This window comes from Anolis carolinensis, unplaced genomic scaffold (assembly GCF_035594765.1).
Source record: "Anolis carolinensis isolate JA03-04 unplaced genomic scaffold, rAnoCar3.1.pri scaffold_10, whole genome shotgun sequence".
NCBI classification, from domain to species: Eukaryota; Metazoa; Chordata; class Lepidosauria; order Squamata; family Dactyloidae; genus Anolis; species Anolis carolinensis.
The window spans coordinates 5,513,409-5,541,230 of NW_026943821.1; the positions used below are offsets into that span (position 1 = coordinate 5,513,409).

The 27,822-nt window shown below is 40.8% G+C and overlaps 1 protein-coding gene across 1 annotated transcript in view; it reads left to right on the top strand.

Annotated features, from left to right (window-relative positions):
• The window catches only part of prkd2 (protein kinase D2), a 42,468-nt gene extending 15,159 nt beyond the window's left edge, over nucleotides 1-27,309 (top strand). The window contains exons 4-18 of the mRNA XM_062962493.1: nucleotides 2,048-2,202; nucleotides 2,389-2,590; nucleotides 4,476-4,556; nucleotides 5,652-5,802; nucleotides 8,347-8,464; nucleotides 8,622-8,699; nucleotides 10,376-10,634; nucleotides 15,150-15,202; nucleotides 15,300-15,372; nucleotides 15,705-15,811; nucleotides 17,564-17,725; nucleotides 20,237-20,335; nucleotides 22,028-22,295; nucleotides 24,492-24,577; nucleotides 25,930-27,309. Coding sequence (XP_062818563.1) covers nucleotides 2,048-2,202; nucleotides 2,389-2,590; nucleotides 4,476-4,556; nucleotides 5,652-5,802; nucleotides 8,347-8,464; nucleotides 8,622-8,699; nucleotides 10,376-10,634; nucleotides 15,150-15,202; nucleotides 15,300-15,372; nucleotides 15,705-15,811; nucleotides 17,564-17,725; nucleotides 20,237-20,335; nucleotides 22,028-22,295; nucleotides 24,492-24,577; nucleotides 25,930-26,151 — 2,114 coding nt within the window. The 3' untranslated portion in view covers nucleotides 26,152-27,309. The remainder of the gene's footprint in view (nucleotides 1-2,047; nucleotides 2,203-2,388; nucleotides 2,591-4,475; nucleotides 4,557-5,651; nucleotides 5,803-8,346; nucleotides 8,465-8,621; nucleotides 8,700-10,375; nucleotides 10,635-15,149; nucleotides 15,203-15,299; nucleotides 15,373-15,704; nucleotides 15,812-17,563; nucleotides 17,726-20,236; nucleotides 20,336-22,027; nucleotides 22,296-24,491; nucleotides 24,578-25,929) is intronic.
• Nucleotides 27,310-27,822: the final 513 nt, after the last annotated feature.

Sequence of the window (27,822 nt, forward strand, 5' to 3'; positions counted from 1 at the left end):
GTAGTCCAGAATCACTTTACTTGTTCGTGGTCTGCATCCACCACTTTGGGGTTTTGAAGATATAGTGCTCTTCTTCATACACTTTAATAATAATAATAATAATAATAATAATAATAATAATAATAAAAGATCTCAGCTGGCATTTGGAAACAATAGACATTGACAAAATTACGATCTGTCAACTGCAAAAGGCCACCCTACTGGGATCTGCACGCATCATCGGAAAATACATCACACAGTCCTAGACACTTGGAAAGTGTTCGACTTGGGATTTTGTGAAACCGGGACCACCTGCACTGGTTTCTGCCAGAGTCTTTGAAGTTCAATCTTGAGGTCCTGAGAGCGGCTGAGTTTTTCCTGTTGTTTTTCCTGTTACCTGGGATGGCGACATCAATGATCCAAACCTTTTTCTTTTCCACAACTGTGATGTCTGGTGTGTTGTGATCCAGAACTTTGTCAGCCTGGATTCGGAAGTCCCACAGTATCTTTGCGTGCTCATTTTCCAATACTTTTGCAGGTTTGTGATCCCACCAGTTCTTTACTGCTGGGAGGTGGTACTTGAGGCATAAGTTCCAATGAATCATTTGGGCCACATAGTTGTGCCTCTGTTTGTAGTCTGTCTGTGCGATTTTCTTACAGCAGCTGAGGATATGATCAATGGTTTTGTCGGTTTCTTTGGACAGTCTGCAGTTTGGGTCATCAGCTGATTTTTCGATTATCATCATCATCATCATCGTTGTTGTTGTTGTTAATACAACCTATATTTTTGATCCGTAACCTTGCATAACCCCAAAACATCCACCTACAGTCTAGACATCATACATCCCGATTGTTTTGACCTTGAAAACCGGCTGATGTTTAAGCGGCCCCATTTCCCCCATTTCGCCTTCGCCTCAGGGCCCGGCATCCCATTAACCGGTTGGCGTTTAGCTCCCTGCCATGTTTAATGCCTAATCGGAAGCTAATAGGCTCACCATCATTCCGGACTGGCATTGGAAAATAAATATCTGTTCTTTGGCCTTATTCCCTTTATAGGGCACCAGAAAGGCGTGTTTTGGAGTTCCTGGAGCACATGTCAGTCCCCATTACCTGTTCTAGAAAGTTACTTTTTAAAAAAGTAACATTTAAAAAATAACTTTTAAAAAGTAACTTTTAAAATACTTTTTGTTAGTATGAGTCGGGGCACTATGCAGTTTGAATCATTTTACTATTCCGCGAGCCGCTTTGCTTCACAATCACTGAGATAAAAGTGGGATAATAATAATAGTTTTCAATGGTTTTATGTAACTTTTAACTACTGTATAGTCTCAGTTATCCAACATAAACCCTTATCCAAGGTTCTAGATTATCCAAGGCATTTTTGTAGCCAATGTTTTCAATATATCGCGATATTTTGGTGCTAAATTCGTAAATACAGTAATTACAACATAACATTACTGCATATTGAACTACTTTTTCTGTCAAATTTGTTGAATAACATGATGTTTTGGTGCTTAATTTGTAAAATCATAACCTAATTTGATGTTTAGTAGGCTTTTCCTTAATCCCTCCTTATTATCCAAGATATTCGCTTATCCAAGCTTCTGCCGGCCCGTTTAACTTGGATAAGTGAGACTCTACTGTATTATTATGATCATCATTATATATTATTATCACCATTATCATTATGATCATCGTTATGGGTTATTGTTATCATCATTATCACTATTATTATCGGCATCATTTATTATTACATTTTTATTTTTAATTAAGATATATTAAGATTATTTTTATTAAGACACGACTAGACTTAATGTCAGGGGGAAACATTTCCCTTTCCCTACTTGTAACAATAAATATAATAACATCAATAAGGTTGCTGGTGAGTCCACATCTCAATGCTGCGAAGTCCTGGGAGTTGTAATTTGGTGAGTCAATGCCAACACTGTTTGGCAGCGAAGGCGAATGACCTTGTCGAACTACAACTCCCATCTCATTGAGATGTGGCGTTAATTCCACACTGTGGACGCAGCCTCATTCTTGCATGTGCCGCTCTCTTTTCTCATAGGGTGTGGGCTGAACTACCACAAGCGCTGTGCCTTCAGCATCCCCAACAACTGCAGTGGAGCTCGGAAGCGACGTCTCTCCTCCACGTCCTTGGCCAACTCCCAGTCCTTGCGCCTTTCCACCACTGACTCCTTGCCCTCCACCTCCGACGATTTGGTGAGTGAATCCTCTCTGTCTAGACATGGGCAAACTCTGGCCCTCCGGGTGTTTTGGACTACAACTCCCACAATTCCTAACAGCCTATTGGCTGTTAGGAATTGTGGGAGTTGCAGTCCAAAACACCGGGAGGGCCAGAGTTTGCTGGTGCCCGTGGAATAATCTGACTCTGGTTTGTCTCCCCAGAGCCGGAGCTCGGTGGAGCTTCTTCCGCGCCGGAGGGTCTCCTCAGCCTACGTGGGGCGCCCCATTGAGCTGGACAAGCTCTTCCTCTCCAAGGTCAAGGTGCCCCACACTTTCCTCATCCACTCCTACACCCGGCCCACCGTCTGCCAGTTCTGCAAGAAGCTGCTCAAGGGACTCTTCCGGCAAGGGCTCCAGTGCAAAGGTGAGCCGTGGTTTTAAGACCTGAGGAAATAGCACTACTTAGTATGGCCACTGGACTACAACTTCCATCATACCCACCAATACTTGCAGGGAAGTACAGTAAGACCCTGTCTAATAATAATAATAATAATTATTATTATTTATAACCTACAGGGAAGTACAGTAAGACCCCTTCCAATAATAATAATAATAATACATGATGTACATGGATGACCTGAAGCTGTATGGGAAAATAGAAACAGAAATCCAGTCTCTGACCAACACTGTCCGAATTTTTAGCACTGATATCAGCATGGAGTTTGGTTTGGACAAATGTTCGACAATGGCATTGAAGAAGGGAAAAATCATTGAAAGTGAGGGCATAAATATGCCTAATGGCCAAACAATAAAGTGTCACCAGCCAGAGGCCTATAAATATCTGGGCATATTACAGCTGGACAACATCAAGCATGAACATGTGAAAACTATGGTCAGGAAAGAATACACACTAAGGGTCAGAAAAATTCTCAAAACAAGCTCAATGGAGGCAACACCATCAAGGCCGTAAACACCTGGGCCATACCTGTCATAAGATATACTGCTGGCATCATAAACTGGACACAGGCGGAACTGGACAATTTGGACAGAAAAACAAGAAAACTCATGATCATTCATCATTCACTGCACCCTCACAGTGATGTTGACCGGCTATATCTGCCTAGAAGATCAGGGGGCAGAGGACTCTTACAAGACAAACAAGCAGTCAAAGAAGAAGAACATGCCCTGGCAGAATATGTAAAGCAAAGTGAAGAACCTGCTTTGATTGAAGTAAAAAATCAGAAACTTCTCAAACCACAGCAGACAAAAAACCAGTACAAGACTAGAGCTGACAGCTGGAACAACAAAACATTGCATGGAAAGTTCCTTGACAAAATTGAAGGAAAAGCTGATAAGGAGAAGATCTGGCTATGGCTCACGAATGGGACCCTGAAGAAGGCCCTTGGCAAACTGTGGCCCTCCAGGTGTTTTGGACTTCAGCTCCCAGAATTCCTGGTCTATGGCCCTTTCCTTTTTCCCCTTGCCTATGCCTGTGTAAGACACTCTGTATTCATGGGATATACATTCCTGGCAGGAAACTAGATGAGCCATTGAATGATTTCACTTCCAGGGGGAACCTATGGCCATTGTGGTCTCTTTGGACTACAACTCCCACAACACCCAGCAACATTTTCAGGAAAATACAGTAAGACCATGGGGAATACAGTATATTCCTGGTAGGACCATGGTTGATCCATGGAAATATGGCTGTTGTGATTTCCTGGAATTGCAGATCACATAGCCCCCAGCAATACTCGATGGAAAGTGCAATAAGACCCTTCCTGTTAACATACCTTACGGCCATTGAGGTCCCCCCTTGGACTACAATTCCCATCATCCTCAGCAAGAATCATAGAGTTGGAAGAGACCACATGGGCCATCTAGTCCAACCCCCTACCATGCAGGAAAAGCACAATCAAAATATCCCTGACAGATGGCCATCCAGCCTCTGTTTAAAAGCTTCCAAGGAAGGAGCTTCCACCGGACTCAGAGGCAAATAATGGGGAAGTACAGTAAGACCCTTCCCATAACACAACCTATTATTTTGGGGTGAGATTCCCAAAATCCTTGGAGTGTACATGCCTGGCAGGACTGTTATTAATCCATCAAATAAGTCCAACTTGGTGGCCAACATGGTGTCTTGCACCTCCTCCTTGGCCCGGTGTGTTACCTAAGTTCACATCAATAAGTGGGAAGCCAAGGGATGCAGAAGGGGCAATCCATTGTGGATGGATGGGACTTTTTCAGATGCGTATAACCGGAAACCCTAACCCTGTTGCTTCCTAATCCTGTTGATGCTTTCTTCCCAGATTGCAAATTCAACTGCCACAAGCGCTGTGCCACCCGGGTGCCCAACGACTGCCTTGGAGAGACGCTCTTCAACGGAAGTGGTAGGTGATTACGGCATTATGGCCCTTTTTTTAAATGTCAGGAGTGACTTGAGAAACTGCAAGTCGCTTCTGGAGTGAGAGAATTGGCCGTCTGCAAGGACGTTGCCCAGGGGACATTGCCCGGGTGTTTTTGATGTTTTTACAATCCTTGTGGGAGGCTTCTCTCATGTCCCTGCATGGAGCTGGAGCTGATAGAGGGAGCTCATCCACGCTCTGCCCGGGTGGGATTCGAACCTGGCAGCTTGCAAATCAGCAGCCCAACCTTCAAGTCACAAGGCTTTAGCCCACTACTCCACCGGGGGCTCCATTATGGCCCATTGACAGTGCAGTTTGAAATGGCATTATAGAGTCATTCCTCTAGTGCAGTTTATCTGTTTACATTGACCATGTTGTGCAGTTTCAAACTGCATTATACAGCGATTCAGATGGGGCCTTTGGTTGGATCTACACTGTCATATAATACAATTTGGAACTGCATTAGATGGCAATGTAGAACCAACTTATTTTGAAATGGTGTGGGGTTATATTTGCCGAGTTGGAAGAATAATAATAACAACAACAACAATTTCTTACCTGCCTCTCCTTGTGGCTCAAGGTGGGTTACAGCATAAATAAAATAAAAATACATCAACCAACATCAACAACCTTCTTATGATGATTATGATTATTATTATAATTCTATAAAAGATATATATTAAGTATTTCTATAAAATGCGCATTAAAATACACAGATTAAAGGTTTAGTAATGAGAAAAACTGCAGTTTCTTGAGGAAGTTTCTGTTTTTTGGGACTGCATCTCTCCAGATCGCAGAGTTATAAGTCCATTGATGCAACTTCTCCATGGATCAATGCTATAGAGTCATGGGAGTTGTAGTTTCACATGGTCTGTACCCTTTGCGGTCTGTTCTGGTGCCTTTCCAAACTAAAATTGCAACTCCTATGATTCCATAGGAGTTAAAGTGATGCCAAACTGCATTAATCCTACAGTGTAGATACACCAAAGGACTATTAATGGCTGATTGCTCAATGGAGAATTGTGATTTTATTTATTCTTAGGTACATTATATGGACTTTTCCTCTGTTTCTCTCCCCAGATGTTACGATGGAGGAGCCCAGCGACCTGAGCGAGGCCGAGAAGAATTCCCTGATGGATGAATCGGACGACTCCGGGATCATCCCCGGATCCCATTCGGAGAACGACCTGCGGATGGGAGAGGATGCCGATGACCTCAGCAAATCCCGGGGGTGAGCAGAGGCCGTGACCTTAAAACTGACCCTTTCTTAAGACCCCGAAAGAAGGTTCCTTCCACAGCTGAGTTGGCCTTCTTGCTTCTCTTTCAGAAGCAACCTCTAGTGGAAGTTTTTTTAAAAAAATTTTAATTAGTTTTCTTAAAATACATCCATACATCAATACCTTCAATACTCTAATATTTCACTCTTAATTCATTGCATCAACTATATAAATATATATATCTTGTATGCTGTTTCTTTTCACCTCTGTCCCCCCCTCCCCGGGAGCCATTTCAATTTACATTCTCCTTCCAAAATTTCTTCTTGTGGAGGTAATTTCCCATCTACTTCTTTTAAACCCTTCTGTAAAGGACTAAGAACGACTAAGGTTCTTTCAGGCAGGGGGAATCTTTTTATCCCACCGCTATCACCAATTTGTGAAGAATGTATAACAACTGCCACCAGTTTGTGAAGATGCAACCACCAAAGACTCAGAGAGGAGACCTTTTAAAAAAAATTCCTTCTTCTTCTTATTCACTTTAGATCAGGGGTCCCCAAACTAAGGCCCGGGGGCCGGATGCGGCCCATCGAAGGCATTTATCCGGCCCCCACGGCACAAGGGCAGAAGGGGGCTGGGCTAAATGACCCAAGGGGTCTCTTCTTCTCTTACAACCCTATTATTATTATTATTATTATTATTATTATTATTATTATTATTATTATTATTATTAACATTGAGGCTGGGTGGCCATCTGTCAGGAGTGCTTTGCTTGTGCTTTTGGTGCACAAAGGCAGAAGGGAGTTGGACTAAATGGCCCAAGGGGTCTCTTCCAACCCTCTTTATTATCATTATTATTATTGGGTTGTTGTATGTCTTTCAGGCTGTGTGGCCATGTTCCAGAAGTACTCTCTCCTGACGTTTCGCCCACATATATGGCAGGCATCCTCAGAGATGCCATAGCTGTGGGCGAAACATCAGGAGGGAGTACTTCTGGAACATGGCCACACAGCCCAAAAGACATACAACAATCCTGTGATCCCGGCCATGAAAGCCTTCGACAACACATTATTATTAATTATTATTATTAACATTGAGGCTGGGTGGCCATCTGTCAGGGGTGCTTTGCTTGTGCTTTTGGTGCACAAAGGCAGAAGGGGGTTGGATTCAATGGCCCAAAGGGTCTCTTCCAACCCTCTTTTTAATTATTCTTATTTTTGTTGTTGCTGTTGTTGTTGTTATTAATTATTATTGCTCGGTGGCCAACTATAGTCCGGCCCTCCAACGGTCCGAAGGATCATGAACTGGCCCCCTGTTTAAAAAGTTTGGGGACCCCTGCTTTAGATGGTAACGCAACTTGGTTTATAATATATGCGACAGAGGCTTAGATGTTGGAGGAACAATAACAAGTTTATTCAGGCACAGAGCTTAGTGGTTACAAAGTGTTGTTTCTCACTTAGGGGCACTTTTATTAACAGTTACAATACTAGAATGAGATGAGTCAAACTCCCTAAAGTGTCATTTCTTTTACTTAAAGTAGTTAGAACTTCTTCCTCTGCTACTTTTAAACCGCAGTCACCCTGTGATATACGATCACAGATTCTCTGTTCCTTACCAGGACACAGACTACATTAAATAAGTCACCAAACCTATTTTAAACCGACTCAAAAATGAACAATTGAGTCTCCTTGATCCCCTCAACCTAGGATCAATCTTCCCTGTGCCTCATCAGAGCACCGACTGAATCCCTTTTTTAAACTCTGCACTTCTATAAATCAAGGATTACCTAAGAAAGAAACTAATTGGGACCTAGTCAAAGACTATTTAAAACAGGCAAAATTAGATCTCATCTGTTGAAGTTTATTATTTCCAAGATTAGAAGAGGACGAAGGGGACACAGTATTATTACAATGGGATATTAATTATGAATGAACTTAAGGAACAGCAAGAGCAAGATGGCAGTCCACAATTTTTTTAAAAAAAAAATCTTTTTTTTTGTTATTTTTTTAAAAAATTCTCTTTCTCTCTTTTTACCTTTTTTTTACTATTTGTTTTTCCCTTTTCTCTTATCTTTCCTACTTTTCTATAAAAAATATTGTTCTCCCACTTTCGATGGATAATTATTTAAAAAAAAAATTCTTTCATGTTATATGAAAATTCAGTAAATATATATAACAATGGTTTGTTCCGAATCAGGAAGGCTCTTTAGATTGAAGTTCGGCCACACAGACACGAACAGCTATATATAAATACAGGGTGTTCCAAAAATATGTATACACACTTTAAAAGCTGATATCTCAGTTGATGGTTCCCCTCCCCCTCAGATTAAACTCATTGGAATTAATAATGGAAGTCAGACAAAGCTTTGAACAAAGGAAATTCATTTTAAAATGCTACTGGCAGTGTGACAACTAGTTGGAAGTGCAAAGATAGTTTAGGAGGGAGTTTCAAAGAGATCCGCCCACCAATGTGACTTTTTACCATTCGTTTTCACACTTCCAGTAGCATTTTTAAGTCTCCCGGGTCTTTGATGGATGTTTGTCTCATCCTTGTCTCCCCAGTTCCATGGGCTACATCCCTTTGATGCGAGTGGTCCAGTCGGTGCGCCAGACCACCCGCAAGTCCAGCACGGCCTTGAAGGAAGGCTGGGTGGTCCATTTCAGCAATAAGGACACGCTGGTGAGTGCGGTTGGGGCATTTGCCTCCGATGTCCATGGTTTGCAAGGGAAGGGCCGTATTTAGTCCTCCGCCATCCCACTTTCCCAGCTGCTATTAAAATGTCCCGGTTTCCTCTTTCTTCCTCTACAACGGCACTCGCCCTCTTCTCATTCTGCAGCGGAAACGTCACTACTGGCGTCTGGACAGCAAATGCCTCACTCTTTTCCAGAACAACACCAGCAGTCGCTACTACAAGGTAAGATGTTCTGTTTTCTGGTGGTATTTAAGGGTGGATGGGAATTTAAGGTTGTTTTGTGTGTGTGTGTGTGTGGGGGGGGGGGCTCTTGGGGGAATCTTGTCCTTCCTCTCCTTAAAATATATACCGTATATACTCAAGTCAGAGCCGGCCCTAGGTATTTTTCAAGTGTAGGCGAACAGAATTTTGGCGCCTCCCCCCAAACCAATCATTGAAAAATAAAAGCATTGGATAAGCGAAAATGTTGGATAATAAGGAGGGATTAATTAAAAGCCTATTAAACATCAAATTACATTAAGATTTTACAAATTAAGCACCAAAACATCATGTTTTACAACAAATCAACAGAAAAAGTAGTCTCGACTGCACCCCCGTATGTTTTGCGCCCGAAGCGACCGCTTAATTCGCCTCATTGTTGGACGGGCTCTGACTCAAGTATAAGCCGACCCGAATATAAGCCAAGGCACCTAATTTTACCACAAAAAAACTGGGAAAACATTGATTCCAGTATAAGCCAAGAGCAGTAAATTTCAAAAAGAAAAATAGATACCAATAAAACTACATTAATTGAGGCATCAGTAGTTTAAATGTTTTTGAATATTTACATAAAGCTCAAATTTAAGATAAGACTGTCCAACTCTGATCAAATCATTATTTTCATCTTCTTCAATGTAAATGTGCTTATGTATCCTTTTAATAATAATATAGTAAAATAATACATGTAATAATAATAATAATAATAATAATAATAATAATAATAATAAATACAGGAAAATAATACATGTAATAATAAATAGAGTAAAATAATAAATGCAATAATAGTAATAATAATAAGATCAGAGTGAAATAATACATGTATTAATAATAAAAATAGAGTAAAATAAATGTAATAGTAGTAACAATAATAGAGAAAAATAATAAATGTAATACAGTAGAGTCTCACTTATCCAACAGAAACGGGCCGGCAGAATGTTGGATAAGCGAATATGTTGGATAATAAGGAGGGATTAAGGAAAAGCCTATTAAACATCAAATTAGGTTATGATTTTACAAATTAAGCACCAAAACATCATGTTATACAACAAATTTGACAGAAAAAGTAGTTCATTACACATTAATGCTATGTAGTAATTACTGTATTTACGAATTCAGCACCAAAATATCATGATATATTGAAAACATTGACTACAAAAATGCGTTGGATAATCCAGAACGTTGGATAGGTGAGACTCTACTGTACATGTAATAATAGAGTAAAATAATGAATGCAATAATAGTAATAATAATAAGATCAGAGTGAAATAATTAATGTATTATTAATAATTATAAAAATAGAGTAAAATAAATGTAATAGTAGCACCAATAATAGAGAAAAACAATAAATGTGATAATACCAATAATAATAGAGAAAAATAATAAATGTACCATATATTCTCAAGTATAATCTGACCCAAATATAAGCCAACCAGGACCCTCACCTGAGTATAAGCTGAGGGGGGCTTTTTCAGTCTTAAACAAAGGGCTGAAAACTAGGCTTATACTCGAGTATATACAGTACATTTCAATTTCCTAATAAACAAAGGATTCTGTGGTGCTGCAGGAATATATTAAATCCGTATTACGCCGGCATCATTGGAAAGTTGTGATGGGGAGTTGATTCGGTGTCTTTCTTGTAGGAGATTCCTTTGTCAGAGATCTTGGCGATCGAGGCTGCCCAAGACTTCTCCTTGCTGCCCTCCGGAGCCAACCCTCACTGCTTCGAAATCATCACGGCCAAAGCCACCTACTACGTTGGGGAGAACGGCGTTCCCAGTAGCAACCAGCATGGCGGGGACAGCCTGGAGCAAGCGAAGGCTTGGGAGACGGCCATCCGCCAGGCCCTCATGCCGGTCGTCCTTCAGGGCGCTGTGCCTGCCCAAGGCGAGGTGCCTCACCGTGAGTGTCTCATAGAATAAGAATAAGTACACACACAGCTTTGAAGATCTCCTTTGCCTTCTCTGTGGTCTCATGACATTGAATCTTCTCTTCTGGGCATGCTCTTTATGTAACACTGACCTCTAGAGACCTGATGGGGTATTATCATGAGAGTAGGGAGAGTAACTCCTGTAGGGAAAAGGTTCGCAAGGCTAAAGCGCAAAATGAGCTCAGGCTTGCCAGGGACATAAAAAACAACAAAAAAGGTTTTTTTTGCTTATGTTGGTAGAAAAAGGAAGAAAAAGGAGGCGATAGGGCCACTGCAAGGAGTAGATGGGGTGATGGTGACAGGGGATAGGGAAAAGGCAGAACTGCTTAATGCCTTCTTTGCCTCGGTCTTCTCACAAAAAGAAAGCCATCTTCAACCTCAGCAACATGGAATGGACGAAGGATTGGGGGAAATCCAACCCCAAATAGGGAAACAAGTTGTCCAGGAACACCTGGCCACTCTAAACGAATTCAAGTCCCCAGGGCCAGATCAGCTACACCCAAGAGTATTGAAGGAACTAGCGGAAGTTATTTCAGAACCACTGGCAATCATCTTCGAGAGTTCTTGGAGAACAGGAGAAGTCCCAGCAGATTGGAGGAGGGCGAATGTGGTCCCTATCTTCAAGAAGGGAAAAAAGAACGACCCAAACAATTACCGTCCGGTCAGCCTCACATCAATACCAGGCAAGATTCTGGAAAAGATCATTAAGGAAGTGGTCTGCAAACACTTAGAAACAAATGCGGTCATTGCTAATAGTCAACACGGATTTACCAAAACCAAGTCATGCCAGACTAATCTGATCTCTTTTTTCGATAGAGTTACGAGTTGGGTCGATACAGGGAATGCCGTGGATGTAGCATATCTAGATTTCAGTAAGGCCTTCGACAAAGTCCCCCACGACCTTCTGGCAAACAAACTAGTAAAATGTGGGCTAGACAAAACTACGGTTAGGTGGATCTGTAATTGGCTAAGCGAACGAACCCAAAGGGTGCTCACCAATGCGTCGTCTTCATCATGGAAAGAAGTGACAAGTGGAGTGCCGCAGGGCTCCGTCCTGGGCCCGGTTCTGTTCAACATCTTTATTAACGACTTAGACGAAGGGTTAGAAGGCACGATCATCAAGTTTGCAGATGACACCAAACTCGGAGGGATAGCTAACACTCCAGAAGACAGGAGCAGAATTCAAAACGATCTTGACAGACTAGAGAGATGGGCCGAAACTAACAAAATGAAGTTCAACAGGGACAAATGCAAGATACTTCACTTCGGCAGAAAAAATGGAAATCAAAGATACAGAATGGGGGACGCCTGGCTTGACAGCAGTGTGTGCGAAAAAGATCTTGGAGTCCTCGTGGACAACAAGTTAAACATGAGCCTACAATGTGATGCGGCAGCTAAAAAAGCCAATGTGATTTTGGCCTGCATCAATAGGGGAATAACGTCTAGATCCAGGGAAGTCATGCTCCCCCTCTATTCTGCCTTGGTCAGACCACACCTGGAATACTGTGTCCAGTTTTGGGCACCGCAGATGAAGGGAGATGCTGACAAGCTGGAAAGCGTCCAGAGGAGGGCAACTAAAATGATTAAGGGTCTGGAGAACAAGCCCTATGAGGAGAGGCTTAAAGAGCTGGGCATGTTTAGCCTGCAGAAGAGAAGGCTGAGAGGAGACATGATAGCCATGTACAAATATGTGAGGGGAAGTCATAGGGAGGAGGGAGCAAGCTTATTTTCTGCTGCCCTGCAGACTAGGACACGGAACAATGGCTTCAAACTACAGGAAAGGAGATTCCACCTGAACATCAGGAAGAACTTCCTCACTGTGAGGGCTGTTCGGCAGTGGAACTCTCTCCCCCGGGCCGTGGTGGAGGCTCCTTCTTTGGAGGCTTTTAAGCAGAGGCTGGATGGCCATCTGTCGGGGGTGCTTTGAATGCGATTTCCTGCTTCTTAGCGGGGGGTTGGACTAGATGGCCCTTGAGGTCTCTTCCAACTCTACTATTCTATGATTCTATGATTCTATGAGTAAAGTTCCCCTTTGAGTGTGTTTCTTATCTAACACTGACCTCTAGTGACTTGATGGGGTATTACCACTAAATTAAACATCTCTTCTAGGCATGCTTAGCATGGCATTACAGTAGAGTCTCACTTATCTAAGCCTCGCTTATCCAAGCCTCTGGATTATCCAAGCCATTTTTGTAGTCAATGTTTTCAATATATCATGATATTTAGGTGTTAAATTCGTAAATACTGTAATTACAACATAACATTACTGCATATTGAACTACTTTATCTGTCAAATTTGTTGTATAACATGATATTTTGGTGCTTAATTTGTAAAATCATAACCAAATTTGATGTTTAATAGGCTTTTCCTTAATCCCTCCTTATTATCCAAGATATTTGCTTATTCAAGTTTCTGCTGGCCCGTTTATGTTGGATAAGTGAGGCTCTACTGTACCACTGAATTTAAGCATCTGTTTTAGGCTTGCTTCTTGTCTAACACTGACCACTAGTGACTTGATGAGATATTACCACTAAATTAAAGCATCTCTTTTAAGTTTCTCCTTGTCTAACACTGACCTCTAGTGACTTGATGGGGTATTACCACTAAATTATACGTCTCTTCTAAGCATGCTCCTTGTCTAACACTGACCTCTATTGACTTGATGAGGTATTACCACTGAATTAACGTATCTCTTCTAAGCATGCTCCTTGTCTAACACTGACCTCTAGTGACTTGATGTGGTATTACCACTAAATTAAACATCTCTTCTAGGCATGCTCCTTGTCTAACATTGACCTCTATTGACTTGATGGGATATTACCATTAAATTAAAGCCTCTTTTATAAGCATGCTCCTTGTCCAACACTGACCTCTAGTGGTTGGATGAGGCATTGCCTCATAGTTCCTTGAGATTGAAATCTCCTTTCTGAGCACGCCCCTTGTCTAATACACACCTGTAGTGGCCTCATGGGGTATTATCTCATATTCCCATGAGTTGAAGCCTCCCTTCTGAGCACGTTCTTTGTCCAACACAGATATCTCATGATCCTTATAGTTTCATGGGACTGAAGTCTCTCTCCTAAGCATACACTTTTCCAAGACTGACCTGTGGTGACATGTTGTGGTATTGCCATGAGAGTAAATCTCCCTTTTGAGCATGTTTCTTCCCCAACACTGACCTCTAGTGACCTGATGAGGTATTACCATAAGAGTAAAGTCCCCATTGGGGAGATAAAGTGGGGTATAAATAAATATAATAATAATAATAATAATACAGCTCCTCTTTGAGCATGTTTCTTGTCTAATACTGACCTCTAGTGACTTGATGGAGTATTACTGTTACATTAAAGTCTCTTATAAACATGCTCCTTGTCTAGGATTGACCTCTAGTGACCTGGTGAGGTATCACCATAAGAGTTAAGTGGAGTATAAAATAATAATAATAATAATAATAATAATAATAATAATAATAATAATAATAGTACAGCTCCTCTTTGAGCATGTTTCTTGTCTAATACTGACCTCTAGTGACTTGATGGGAGTATTACTATTACATTAAAGTCTCTTATAAACGTGCTCCTTGTCTAGGATTGACCCCTAATGACCTGATGAGGTATTACCAGAAGACAAATACCTCCACAAATCCACAGTGTCCCCTTTGGGGAGATAAAGTGGGCTATAAATAAATATAATAATAATAATAATAATAATACAGCTCCTCTTTGAGCATGTTTCTTATCTAATACTGACTTCTAGTGACTTGATGGAGTATTACTATTACATTAAAGTCTCTTATAAACATGCTCCTTGTCTAGGATTGACCCCTAGTGACCTGATGAGGTATTACCATAAGAGTAAAGTGGGGTATAAAATAATAATAATAATAATAATACAGCTCCTCTTTGAGCATGTTTCTTGTCTAATACCGACCTCTAGTGACTTGATGGAGTATTACTATTACATTAAAGCCTCTTGTAAACATGCTCCTTGTCCAGGATTGACCCCTAGTAACCTGATGAGGTATTACCAGAAGAGTAAAGTCCCCTTTGGGGAGATAAAGTGGGCTATAAATAAATATAATAATAATAATAATAATAATAATAATACAGCTCCTCTTTGAGCATGTTTCTTGTCTAATACTGACCTCTAGTGACTTGATGGAGTATCACTATTACATTAAAGTCTCTTATAAGTATGCTCCTTGTCCAGGATTGACCTCTAGTGAGCTGATGTGGTATTACCATTAGTAAATTTCCTCTTTGAACGTGCTTCTTGTCTAGCACTGACCTCTAGTAACCCAAGGTGGTATTACAATGAGAGTAAAGCTCCTCTTATTAGCATTCTCCTTGTCCAACACTGACCCCAGTGGCCAGATGGGGTATTACCGTGATTCCTCTTCATGGTTTTGTCTCTCAGTTTTTCGCTTGTGGGGTCAGGAAGTTGGTAGAAGTCAATTAGGATATAAATCAGATCATTTTCCTTCCAGGGCAAGCATCCTTACGGATCTCTGTCTCCAACAGCCAGATACAAGAGAACGTGGTGAGTGTCATGAGCCCTCGGCATTTTTTCCTCCACCTACTTTTGGGTCCAGTTCATTAAAGTGGTTCAAAACTATGACAACTTTGTCGTATTGCAGGATATCGCCACTGTGTACCAGATCTTCCCCGACGAAGTCTTAGGATCCGGGCAATTTGGTGTCGTCTATGGAGGTAAGACGGGACTTAGTCTTGGAGCACCTTAATCCAGCCATGGGCAAACTTGGGCCCTCCGGGTGTTTTGGACTTCAACTCCCACAATTCCTAACAGCCGGTAGGCTGTTAGGAATTGTGGGAGTTGAAGTCCAAAACACTTGGAGGGCCCAAGTTTGCCCAAGACCGCCTTCATCCCATTTTCCAAGCTCTTAATGATATTTTAACAATCTCAACTTTGGATAAACATCTGAAGATGTTTCAAGCTGGCTAGGATAGCCAAAGACGATATCCCCAATGGGGAAGCATTAGTAATTTAATATAACTCTGATGTTTTTCCTTTGGATTGATAGGAAAACACCGGAAAACGGGTCGGGACGTGGCGGTCAAAGTCATAGACAAGCTGCGCTTCCCAACCAAGCAAGAGAGCCAACTGCGCAACGAAGTGGCCATTTTGCAGGTGAACCAATGGCAACTCTATGGTGGCAATATTTCCTTAGAGGGGAATTCCCATTACTTTCTTCTGAGGCTGAGAGAGTGTGACTTGCTCAAGACCAACACTATATAATATCATATTTCAATGGCATGGGGTCCCAGAGCTCAATTGTAGTCCTCCCAGATTCTGTAGGTTGTTTTTGCAAATGTATTGAGCCCAAATACTTGCATTTCCCCCTGTAAATCTTTAAAGGAAAATGAAGGTATTTGGAGGTATTTCAGGGTTTTTTCACTGGGAAATTTGTAATACTGTTTATATTTATTGCTTTTTTAATATATTCATATTGGTATCTTTTAAATCATATGCTGATGCTTTATGTCAAGCCGCTTTGAGTTTCCTTTGGGAGAGATAAAGCGGGATATAAATAAATATAATAATACCAACAACAATCAAAATAATAAATATTGACTGGTATTAACATTGAATATTGATTATTGTTATTATTATTATAAGAACAACAATAAATATTCAATATTAATACAGTCAATATTTATTATTTTGATTGTTGTTATTATTATTACAATGACAATAATAAATATTCAATTATAATACCAGTCAACGTTTATTGTTGTTGTTGTTGTAATTATAACAACAACAAGAACAATAATAAATATTCAGTGTTAATACCAGTCAATATTTATTATTTTGGTTGTTGTTGTTATTATTATTACAACAATAATAAATATTCAATTATAATACCAGTCAATATTTATTATTGTTGTTGTTATTATTATAACAAAAGCAATAATAAACATTCATTGTTAATACCAGTCAATATTTATTTTTGTTGTTATTATAACATTGAATGGGGAGCCCCCGGTGGCGCAGTGTGTTTAACTGCTAAGCTGCTGAACTTGAGGACCAAAAGGTAGCAGGTTTGAATCCGGGGAGCGGAATGAGCTCCCACTGTTAGCCCCAGCTTCTGCCAACATAGCATTTTGAAAACATGTCAATGTGAGTAGATCAATAGGTACTGCTCCGGCAGGAAGGTAACGGCGTTCCATGGAGTCCTGCCGGCCACATGACCTTGGAGGTGTCTATGGGCAACGCCGGCTTTTCAGCTTAGAAATGGAGATGAGCACCAACCCCCAGTCGGACAAGACTGGACTTAATGTCAGGGGGAAACCTTTATCTTTACCTACCTATTAACACTGAATATGTATTATTATTATTATTATTATTAATAATAATAATAATAATAATAATAATAATAATAATATTTTATTATTAATTTATTATTATTGTTCTTAATAATAATAATAATAATTTCTAATGTTAAGGGAAAACCTTTACCTTTTATTAAGATTGAATGGCCCCAAATCATGCCAATGTTTAAATAGAGGGTTGCTGAGTGCCTTCGGGGCCCACGGATTAAGAAGCACGTGGCCAATGAGATACATCTGTGTCCATTTCCTATGTTAGATTTAGTTGGACTGCTGCAAATTCCATCACCCATTATTATTATGGGTGGGGATGATAGGAGTTGCAGTCCAAAAGCATCTGTAATGCTCAATCCCCTTCTAGACCGCCCTATAATCCAGTATCTGATCCCAGATGATCTGCTTTGAATTGGATTATTATGACAGCGTTGGCTCATTTAATCCCATTCAAAGCAGATCATCTGGGATCAGATATGGGATTATGAGGCAGTGTAGATCCAGCCTCCTTCTTCCTCATACTCTGAACTTATGAATTTCCGTTCTTTCTTTACTTCAGAGTCTGAGACATGCTGGGATCGTGAACCTGGAGTGCATGTTTGAGACGCCCGAAAAGGTCTTTGTCGTGATGGAGAAGCTTCATGGAGACATGCTGGAAATGATCCTGTCTTCAGAGAAGGGGCGGCTCCCCGAGAGGATCACCAAGTTCCTGATCACGCAGGTAAACATGAAAAAGAAAAGCCTTGGGTTGCTGTGAGTTTTTTGGGCTCCTGTGAAAGAGGGTGCAGTTCAGACAGTAATCTCTAGGTGGCGGCAGAGACTAGTGTTAATTATGATTAGTCTACTTTGGTCCTCCAGATGTTTGGGACTTCATTTCCCAGAATTCCTAGCTATTGGCCAAGCTAGGTGGGTCTCCTGGGAGTTGAAGTCCAAAACACTGGAGGACCTCGGTTTGGGGAGGATATCCTCTCTGCCTACAAGATATTCTGTATATGGGACACATTATTTTATTTACTGTATATACTCAAGTATAAGCCTATTTTTTCAGCCCTTTTTTTAAGACTGAAAAAGCCCCCCTCGGCTTATACTCAGGTGAGGGTCCCGGTTGGCTTATATTTGGGTCAGCTTATATTTGAGAATATATGGTACATTTATTATTTTTCTCTATTATTATTGGTATTATTACATTTATTATTTTTCTCTATTATTGTAGCTAGTATTACATTTATTTATTTATTTTATAACTTTTATTTATAGTTATAGTGATACAATAAAAGAGGAGAGTCACATGTGATTACAAAAGAAGACAAAATAAAATGATAACGAACAAAAAAAAAAGATATACAGTAGAGTCTCACTTATCCAACATAAACGGGCCGGCAGAATGTTGGATAAGCGAATATGTTGAATAATAAGGAGGCATTAAGGAAAAGCCTATTAAACATCAAATTAGGTTATGATTTTACAAATGAAGCACCAAAACATCATGTTAGACAACAAATTTGGCAGAAAAAGTAGTTCAATATGCAGTAATGCTATGTAGTAATTACTGTATTTATGAATTTAGCACCAAAATATCACGATATATTGAAAACATTGACTACAAAAATGTGTTGGATAATCCAGAATGTTGCATAAGCGAGTGTTGGATAATTGAGACTCTACTGTATATATATATATACACACACACACACATAAGAAATAGACCCGTTTCCCCTCAACCCTCCCTCCTCTCTCTGGATTACCTTCCAGTTCCCCTGCTCGACATTTTTATTCTTGATTTTCCAAGTTCTTTCCTGAGCCTTTTTCTAAGAACCTGAGAATGTCTTTACTTAAACAGTTTCTACTTCTGTATTTCCAATTTTCTTTTTTTTTTCCTTGAGATATTTACTTAATTTGTCCCAATCTGTTTTTGTGTCCGTTTTTACTGAGATTATCTGCGTTAATGTGTTCATATTTTTAATATCCATCAATTTCAAGATCCATTGCTCTAATGACGGCGTTTCCGCTGTTTTCCAAAGTTTCGCAATTGTGATTCTGGCTGCACTTATCATATATATGAACAGTTTTTCATTGTTTATATCCGTGAAGAAGTCCGTTAGCCCTAATAGAAAGTATTCCGGTTTCAGGACTAGCTTTATTTGTAATATGGTCTCCATTTCCTTCTGTATTGTTCTCCAAAACCTTTTTACCTTCTTATACCCCCACCACATATGGAAGAAGTCTCCCTTCTCTTTCTTGCATTTCCAACACTTATCTCCATTCTTACTCTTATTGATTTTTGCCAATTTTTCCGGCGTTATGTACCACCTGAAAATTTTTTTATACCAGCTTACCTTTAGCTGTGTTGAGTATGTGTATTTTAATTTTTTTTGCCAGCACCTTTCCCATTCCTCCATGCTTATGGCATGTCCAAACTCCCTTGCCCATGTGGTCATGTCTTCTTTAACTATTACATTTATTTTATTTTATTAATATTATTATTGCATTTATTATTTTACTCTATTATTACATGTATTATTTTCCTGTATTTATTATTATTATTTCATGTATTATTTTACTCTATTATTATTAAATACATAAGCACATTTACATTGAAGAAGATGAAAATAATGATTTAATCAGAGTTAATGTAAAGATTCAAAAACATTTAAACTACTGATGCCTCAATTAATGTAATTTTATTGGTATCTATTTTCATTTCTGAAATTTACCACCTTCGGCTTATCCTGGGGTAATTGTTTTCACAATGTTTCCGCTTATATTCGGGTCGGCTTATACTCGAGTATATACAGTATGTTCTACACTATTATTTTATTGTATGACACAGCAAACAAGATAGATATGCTGGATTTCATGTCACAAAATCACAAGTCGAACACTTCCCAAGTGTCTAGGACTGTGTGATGTATTTTCGGATGATGCGCGCAGATCCCAGTAGGGTGGCCTTTTGCAGTTGGCAGATCGTAATTTTGTCAATGTCTATTGTTTCCAAATGCCGGCTGAGATTAGGGTTATTATTATTATTTCCCCCGGTTGCTTGAGTTCTAGTTAATTAAGAGTCTACTTTATTTCCATTTTTGTTACATTTACATATCGTTCTTATTATTCTTTCTTATCCAGCTGTGCTGTCTGTGCTTTTGCGATGTTCTTTTGTGGCTTATGCACCCTAACAGGATACAAACCGCTTTCTCTCCCGTTTCCTTTTACATCTTTTGCTCTCCTTCCTCAGATCCTGGTGGCCTTGCGGCACCTGCATTTCAAGAACATTGTGCATTGCGACCTGAAGCCGGAAAACGTCCTCCTGGCTTCGGCTGAGCCTTTTCCCCAGGTAAGGAAGCATCCATACTCTTCTGGAGAACCATTAGGAACATGGGAACCCGGCAGTGTAATGCCTTTAATCTGAGACTAGCATATATACCTGGCTTTGCCTCGGTTTGCATTTTCTTGGTGGCTCTTTCTTTCTTACCTCCCATTTGACTCATATACCTTTTCCCTCTCTTTTTTCTTTCCTTCTTCTCTTGCTTTCTGTTGTGCACATTTCCCTTCCTCCCTCTCTTCCTTTCTCTTTCTTTCTTCCTTCCTTCCTTCCTTCCTTTCCTTCCTTTGTTCCTTATTTCTTTCCTATGACACTTCAGTGACCTCTTCGAAAAAAATTCCCTCTTTTTCATGACATTTCAGTGAGATCTCTTGAACCCAAAGCTGGCTCTTTCCTGTGACACTTCAGTGACCTCTTGGAGCAAAAGCTCCCTCTTTTTCATGACATTTCAGTGAGATCTCTTGGACCCAAAGCTGGCTCTTTCCTGTGACACTTCAGTGACCTCTTGGAGCTAAAGCTGGCTCTTTCCTATGACAGTTCAATGACCCCTTGGAGCAAAAACTCCCTCTTTTTCATGACATTTCAGTGAGATCTCTTTGACCCAAAGCTGGCTCTTTCCTGTGACCCCTCAGTGACCTCTTGGAGCAAAAGCTGGCTCTTTCCTATGACATTTCAGTGACCCCTTGGAGCAAAAATTCCCTCTTTTTCATGACATTTCAGTGAGATCTCTTGGACTCAAAGCTGGCTCTTTCCTGTGACACTTCAGTGACCTCTTGGAGCAAAAACTCCCTCTCTTACATGACATTTCAGTGAGATCTCTCGGACCCAAAGCTGGCTCTTTCCTATGACAGTTCAATGACCCCTTGGAGCAAAAACTCCCTCTTTTTCATGACATTTCAGTGAGATCTCTTTGACCCAAAGCTGGCTCTTTCCTGTGACCCTTCAGTGACCTCTTGGAGCAAAAGCTGGCTCTTTCCTATGACATTTCAGTGACCCCTTGGAGCAAAAATTCCCTCTTTTTCATGACATTTCAGTGAGATCTCTTGGACTCAAAGCTGGCTCTTTCCTGTGACACTTCAGTGACCTCTTGGAGCAAAAACTCCCTCTCTTACATGACATTTCAGTGAGATCTCTCGGACCCAAAGCTGGCTCTTTCCTATGACAGTTCAATGACCCCTTGGAGCAAAAACTCCCTCTTTTTCATGACATTTCAGTGAGATCTCTTTGACCCAAAGCTGGCTCTTTCCTGTGACCCTTCAGTGACCTCTTGGAGCAAAAGCTGGCTCTTTCCTATGACATTTCAGTGACCCCTTGGAGCAAAAATTCCCTCTTTTTCATGACATTTCAGTGAGATCTCTTGGACTCAAAGCTGGCTCTTTCCTGTGACACTTCAGTGACCTCTTGGAGCAAAAACTCCCTCTCTTACATGACATTTCAGTGAGATCTCTCGGACCCAAAGCTGGCTCTTTCCTATGACACTTCAGTGACCTCTTGGAGCAGAAACTCCCTCTTTTTCATGACATTTCAGTGAGATCTCTTGGACCCAAAGTTGGCTCTTTCCTATGACACTTCAGTGACATAAGCTTCTAGGATAGGCATGGGCCAACTTGGGAATTGTGGGAGCTGAAGTCCAATACACCTGGAGGGCCCAAGTTGGCCCAGGCTTGTTATAATTCCCTTCTCCCGCCACCCACCTTTCTGCAGGTGAAGCTGTGTGACTTCGGCTTTGCACGCATCATTGGGGAGAAGTCCTTCCGGCGATCGGTGGTGGGGACCCCGGCCTACCTGGCCCCCGAGGTGCTGCTCAACCAGGGCTACAACCGCTCCCTGGACATGTGGTCTGTGGGGGTCATCATGTATGTCAGCCTCAGTGGCACCTTCCCCTTCAATGAGGATGAGGATATCAACGACCAGATCCACAACGCCGCCTTCATGTACCCCCCAAACCCATGGCGACAGATCTCCGTCGGGGGTAAGCAACCAACCCGTTATTAGGGATATTGAGGTCCTGATCTTCTCTTTCCCGATAAGACTCAAGTAGGATGGGATCTGCTCTGACTCAGTGGGTTATTTTGACGCATTTTGTACAGTAGGGAAACAAAAGGAGAAGTCATGGAATTAGAAGAGGCAATAGGAAACTGGGTTTTGGTGCCGTTGATACTATGGACATTTTTTTGTCCTGGGAGAAATAAAAGGGGCAGTAGGGAAAATGAAAGGGGTCAGTAGTGAAAAAAAAAATTTCGTGTCTGGAGTGACTTGAGAAACTGCAAGTCACTTCTGGAGTGAGAGAATTGGCCGTCTGCAAGGACGTTGCCCAGGGGACGCCCAGATTTTTTTGATGTTTTACCATCCTTGTGGGAAGCTTCTCTCATGTCCCCGCATGGAGCTCGAGCTGATAGAGGTAGCTCATCAGCACTCTCCCCGGGTGGGATTCGAACCTGGCAGCTTTCAGCAATCCAACCTTCAGCAATCCAACCTTCAAGTCACGAGGCTTTAACCCACAATGAAAGGATTAAATGGAGAAATAAAAGGGTTAGATAGAAAAATAATAAAAGGTGCAATAGGAAATAGGGTTTTTTTGTGCAGTTGACCCTATGGACCTTGGATGTGTTTTGTGCTGTAGGGAAATTAAAAGCTGCCGTAGCAAAAAGTAAAAAGGGAAATAATAGGTGTAGTAGGAACAATAAAAAGCTCAGTAGGAAAAATAATATAACACACAATAGGACAAATAAACACCTGCATATTAGGATATAGGGCAGTGATGGCCAACCTGTGACACGTGTGTCAGCACTACATGCCTAGCCATTTTTGCTGACACGCTGCCGCATGCAGATTGATTGGATGACTAGTGTCTTTTGTGGCCAAATTTGGTGTGATTTGGTCCAGTGGTTTTGTTGTTTGCTCCATGGGAATTATGCACGCTACATTTATATATATATATATATATATATATATATATATATATATATATATATATATATGGGTAATAACATTTCGGCCTAGGACAAAACAACAAAACTACACATCCCAGAAACACTAAACTTGGCAGCACAACCCCTCATCCATGCCTCTATGTTCATACAATAAAAAGAAAAGAAAAGTAAAGTCCTAATTAGAGGGAGAGGAATAATTGTTTTTATCCAACTGCTGCCAGTTAGAAGGCTAAGCTCCGCCCACTTGGTCTCCTTGCAGGCCACTCAGCCCAGGGGACAGGCAGAGTTAGGCCTCACTTAGGCCTCTTCCACACTGCCTATAAAATACAGATTATCTGATTTTAACTGGATTATATGGCAGTGTAGACTCAAGGCCCTTCCACACAGCTATATAACCCATTTATAATGGACTTAATGTCAGGGGAAAACCTTTACCCTTTACCTTAACTACCACCAATTCCTCAATACTTTATTTCCCATACCAACATACTTCGCCACAGCAACGTGTGGCCGGGCACAGCTAGAGTGTGTGTGTGTGTGTGTGTGTGTGTATGTGTGTGTGTGTGTGTATGTGTGTGTGTGTGTGTGTATATATATATATATATATATATATATATATATATATATATATAATCATTCTATTATTATTATATTATTATGGTATTATCATTATACTATTACTACTATATTATTATTATATTATTCATTATTCATGACTACATTGAAACTACAATAGAGAGAAATCAGTGTGGAAACTGCAAGGGGTACCATAGATTGTTGTACATGGAAATAATGGTAGTAAATAGTTTTTGATTTATTAGATACAGTTATATATTACAGTTATATATTTTTGTTATTTAAACTATATATATTGTGAAATTATGTTTTTCTCTCTTGAAGTGACACACCACCCAAGTCATGCTAGGTTTTTTGGTGAATTTTGACACACCAAGTGCAAAAGGTTGCCCATCATTGATATAGGGTTTTCTTGCACAATGGACTTCAGATGTATTTTTTTTTTTTTTGCCATAGAGTAAACTAAAGGTGCAGTAAGAAATAGGCTTACCTGCAATCCCATCCAAGTACGGACCAGGGCTGACTCTGCTTAGCTTCCAAGATTTGGCACGAGACTATAATTTTGGGAGTATTATTTATTTCCCTCGACTAGGGTTGTGTTATGGTCCTGTTTGCAACTTGTCCCTTTTCCCTCCTTCTTCCCTTCTTCCCTCCTGCAGCCATCGATCTGATCAACAACCTGCTGCAGGTGAAGATGAGGAAACGCTACAGTGTGGACAAGTCGCTCAGCCACTCTTGGCTACAGGTAACTCAAAGCAGAAACCCGTCCCAACTTTTGGAAACATTTTTGTCTTGTTTTGAAGTCTCTCTCCTAAGGTTTAATTGCTGCCAATGAGAATGTTAGAATCATAGAACACTCAATGTAAAGGACCCCCAAAGGCCATCTAGTCCAACCCCTCTGGCCTACAGGAATACACAACTAAAACACCCCAAGACCTTCAAGGATGGTTCCATTAGGTCTGTATAAAATATATACCGTATATACTCGAGTATAAGCCGACCCAAATATAAGCTGAAACACCTAATTTTACCACAAAACAACTGGGATAACAACTGGGTGGTAAATTTCAGAAATAAAAATAGATACCAATAAAATTACATTAATTGAGGCATCAGTAGGTTAAATTTACATAAAGCTCAAATTTAAGATAAGACTGTCCAACTCTGATTAAATCATTATTCTCATCTTCAATGAATATGTGCTTATGTATACAACAATAACAATTCTTTATCGATTAGTCACTTTTGACCATATCAAAACATGTAAAACATACAATACGTACACACTTATGCATACATACAATAAAACCATGTAAGGATCTACCTATGGATCTACTCACATTGGCATGTTTTTGAATTGCTAGGTTGGCGGGCGCTCAACCTAGCCGCTCCCGGGATTTGAACCTGGGACCTTTCGGTCTGCAAGTTCAGCAGCTCAGCGCTTTAACGCACTTTGCCACCGGGGCTCCTTTCAATCTATATATATATAAAAGGGTAATGGAATCACGGCACCGGACAAAACAACTAAACTAAACGCCCCACAACCTTGAAAATTGACAGCACAACCTCTCATCCACGCCTCTACGTTCATACAACAAAAAGAGAAGAAAAATTAAGTCCTAGCCACAGCAACGCGTGGCCGGGCACAGCTAGTATAATATAAGATTATAAGATAATGTAAGATTATAAATATAATATATTATAATTCCTGTGGTATAATAATACAGAACAATAAAAACTCTAAAATTAGGACAGTAAACAAAGAAGAACACTAAAACAGGGGAATTCCAGACAGGAAACAATCAAGGCCAGCTAACACCCCCCATAAGAAGAAAATGGCCAGACTTTGAGGCTGTTCACTTCTATTACATCTGGCCAACAAAGCATTCCCATAAGCCACAGCAATGCATGGCCGGGCACAGCTAGTATCTATTTTCTTTCTGTATTTATCTATCTTCTTCCTCGCTGTCATTCATTCTTCTTATTCTCCACTGAGACACCTAGATCCCATTGGTATGTATCCTATATTTGTCCATGTCATTCTTATTGCTGAAGCATTTCTGAGTCTTGTTCTTGTCTTTTCTCGCTTGGCAATAGGATTACCAGACGTGGCTGGACCTCCGGGAGCTGGAGAGCCGGATGGCGGAGCGCTACATCACCCACGAAAGCGATGACGCCCGGTGGGAGCAATTCGCCGCCGAACACGGCCTCCCGTATCCGGAGCATTTGCGTGTCCGGCGTTTGGAGGAAGAGGAGGAGGAGGAAGAGCAGCAAGAGATGGAGGTCAAGGGCTTGGCCGACCGAGTCAGTGTCCTCTGAGCTCTTTTCGCCATTGGACTTCTCATTGACAACAGCGCCACCTGCTGGCATCCTATGAAATAGGGGGAAACTCAATTTTTTAACCTTCGACATGACATGACATCTGAATTTTTTACTTTTTTACTTTTTGCAAACACTCCATTTCTTTGTCCTAGTGGAAGTGGAGGACCAAGGAACAATTCTCGAATTTCCCGTCGCGTGAAAGGGTGATCGGAAGCAAATTTGGAGAAAACCAAAAAATGTGGCAATAAAGGGATCTCGATGGGTGTAACGGACATTTCTTTGCCTCTCCGTGGATGCCATTGAGATTGCTAAAACAATCCCATACAAATGAAAAAATGCCAAAAATTTGAAGTTTCAGTAGGTTTTGAATGGGTAAATTTGGAGAGAAGTGAAAAATGTCACAACAAAGGGATCTCGATGAGTGTAAAGGACGTTTCTTTGCCTCTCCGTGGATGCCATTGAGATTGCTAAAACAATCCCATACAAATGAAAAAATGCCAAAAATTTGAAGTTTCAGTAGGTTCGGAATGGAAGCCGATGGACCAAGTTTGAATGCACGAAACCTTCCAAGGATCTTGGAAGGTTTAGGAGTCAATTTTTGGACCCCTAGATGTCATAAACATTGCTGAAATAATCACAAAGAGTCCTATAAAGATGCCAAAAAATTAAAAGTGCCAGTAGGTTCAATTCGTGGTCTATGAGCAATGAAAAAGAGGGACGTTTTGGCCTGCTCAGAAGGTGAATCGAAGTCTGGTTTGTGGGACCCTGAGCAGGGGACGATGGACATCCCAGGCTTGTAATACTTCGGCTTCCCTTCTTTTTAATGGAAGCGATCAGTATGGATTCTTTCAGCCTTGGCTTCCTGCCCTCTGACCCCCCAAACGGCGCATCGGCTCCGTCTCCCTTGAAGCGGACGGCACTCCGACAAGACTGGCTCCTTGTGCGGCAAACAAAGCCGGCTTTTCTTCCAGCTCGAGGTTTCGAAGGCGAGGCCTTGGGCGAGAAGCGCCTTGGCACCGAAGAGCATCGCAACAGCCAGCAATGGAGCAAGGAAAGCAAATGGAGGGAGTGGGGGCTGCTTATCTTTCTTTCCTTCTTTCCCTACTTGTGTGTGTTTTTTTTAAATAATAATAATAATATTGGAAGCCACCCCCACCCCCCTCTGTCTGACTCCTTTGAAGAGGTAGTTGTCTCAGTAAGATGTGAGAATAATGTCAGGAACAGAGCAGCCCAATTGATGCAAATCCTATGTTTTTTGGATTGCAAACCCTATGATCTGCCGATTTAGTTACTTAGGTTGATTAGATTACAGATCGCATGATTTTGGATTGCAAATCCCATGACCTGCAGATTTAGTTACTTAGGTTGATTGGATTACAAATCCCATTGTGTTTGGATTACAAATCCCATTGTGTTTGGATTGCAAATCCCATGTTTCTTGATTGCAAATCCCATGAACTGCAGATTTAGTTACTTAGGTTGATTGGATTACAAATCCCATTGTGTTTGGATTGCAAATCCCATGTTTCTAGATTGCAAATCCCATGTTTTTGGATTGCAAATCCCATGTCCTTGGATTGCAAATCCCATGTTTTTGGATTGCAAATCCCATGTCCTTGGATTGCAAATCCCATGTTTTTGGATTGCAAATCCCATGACCTGCAGATT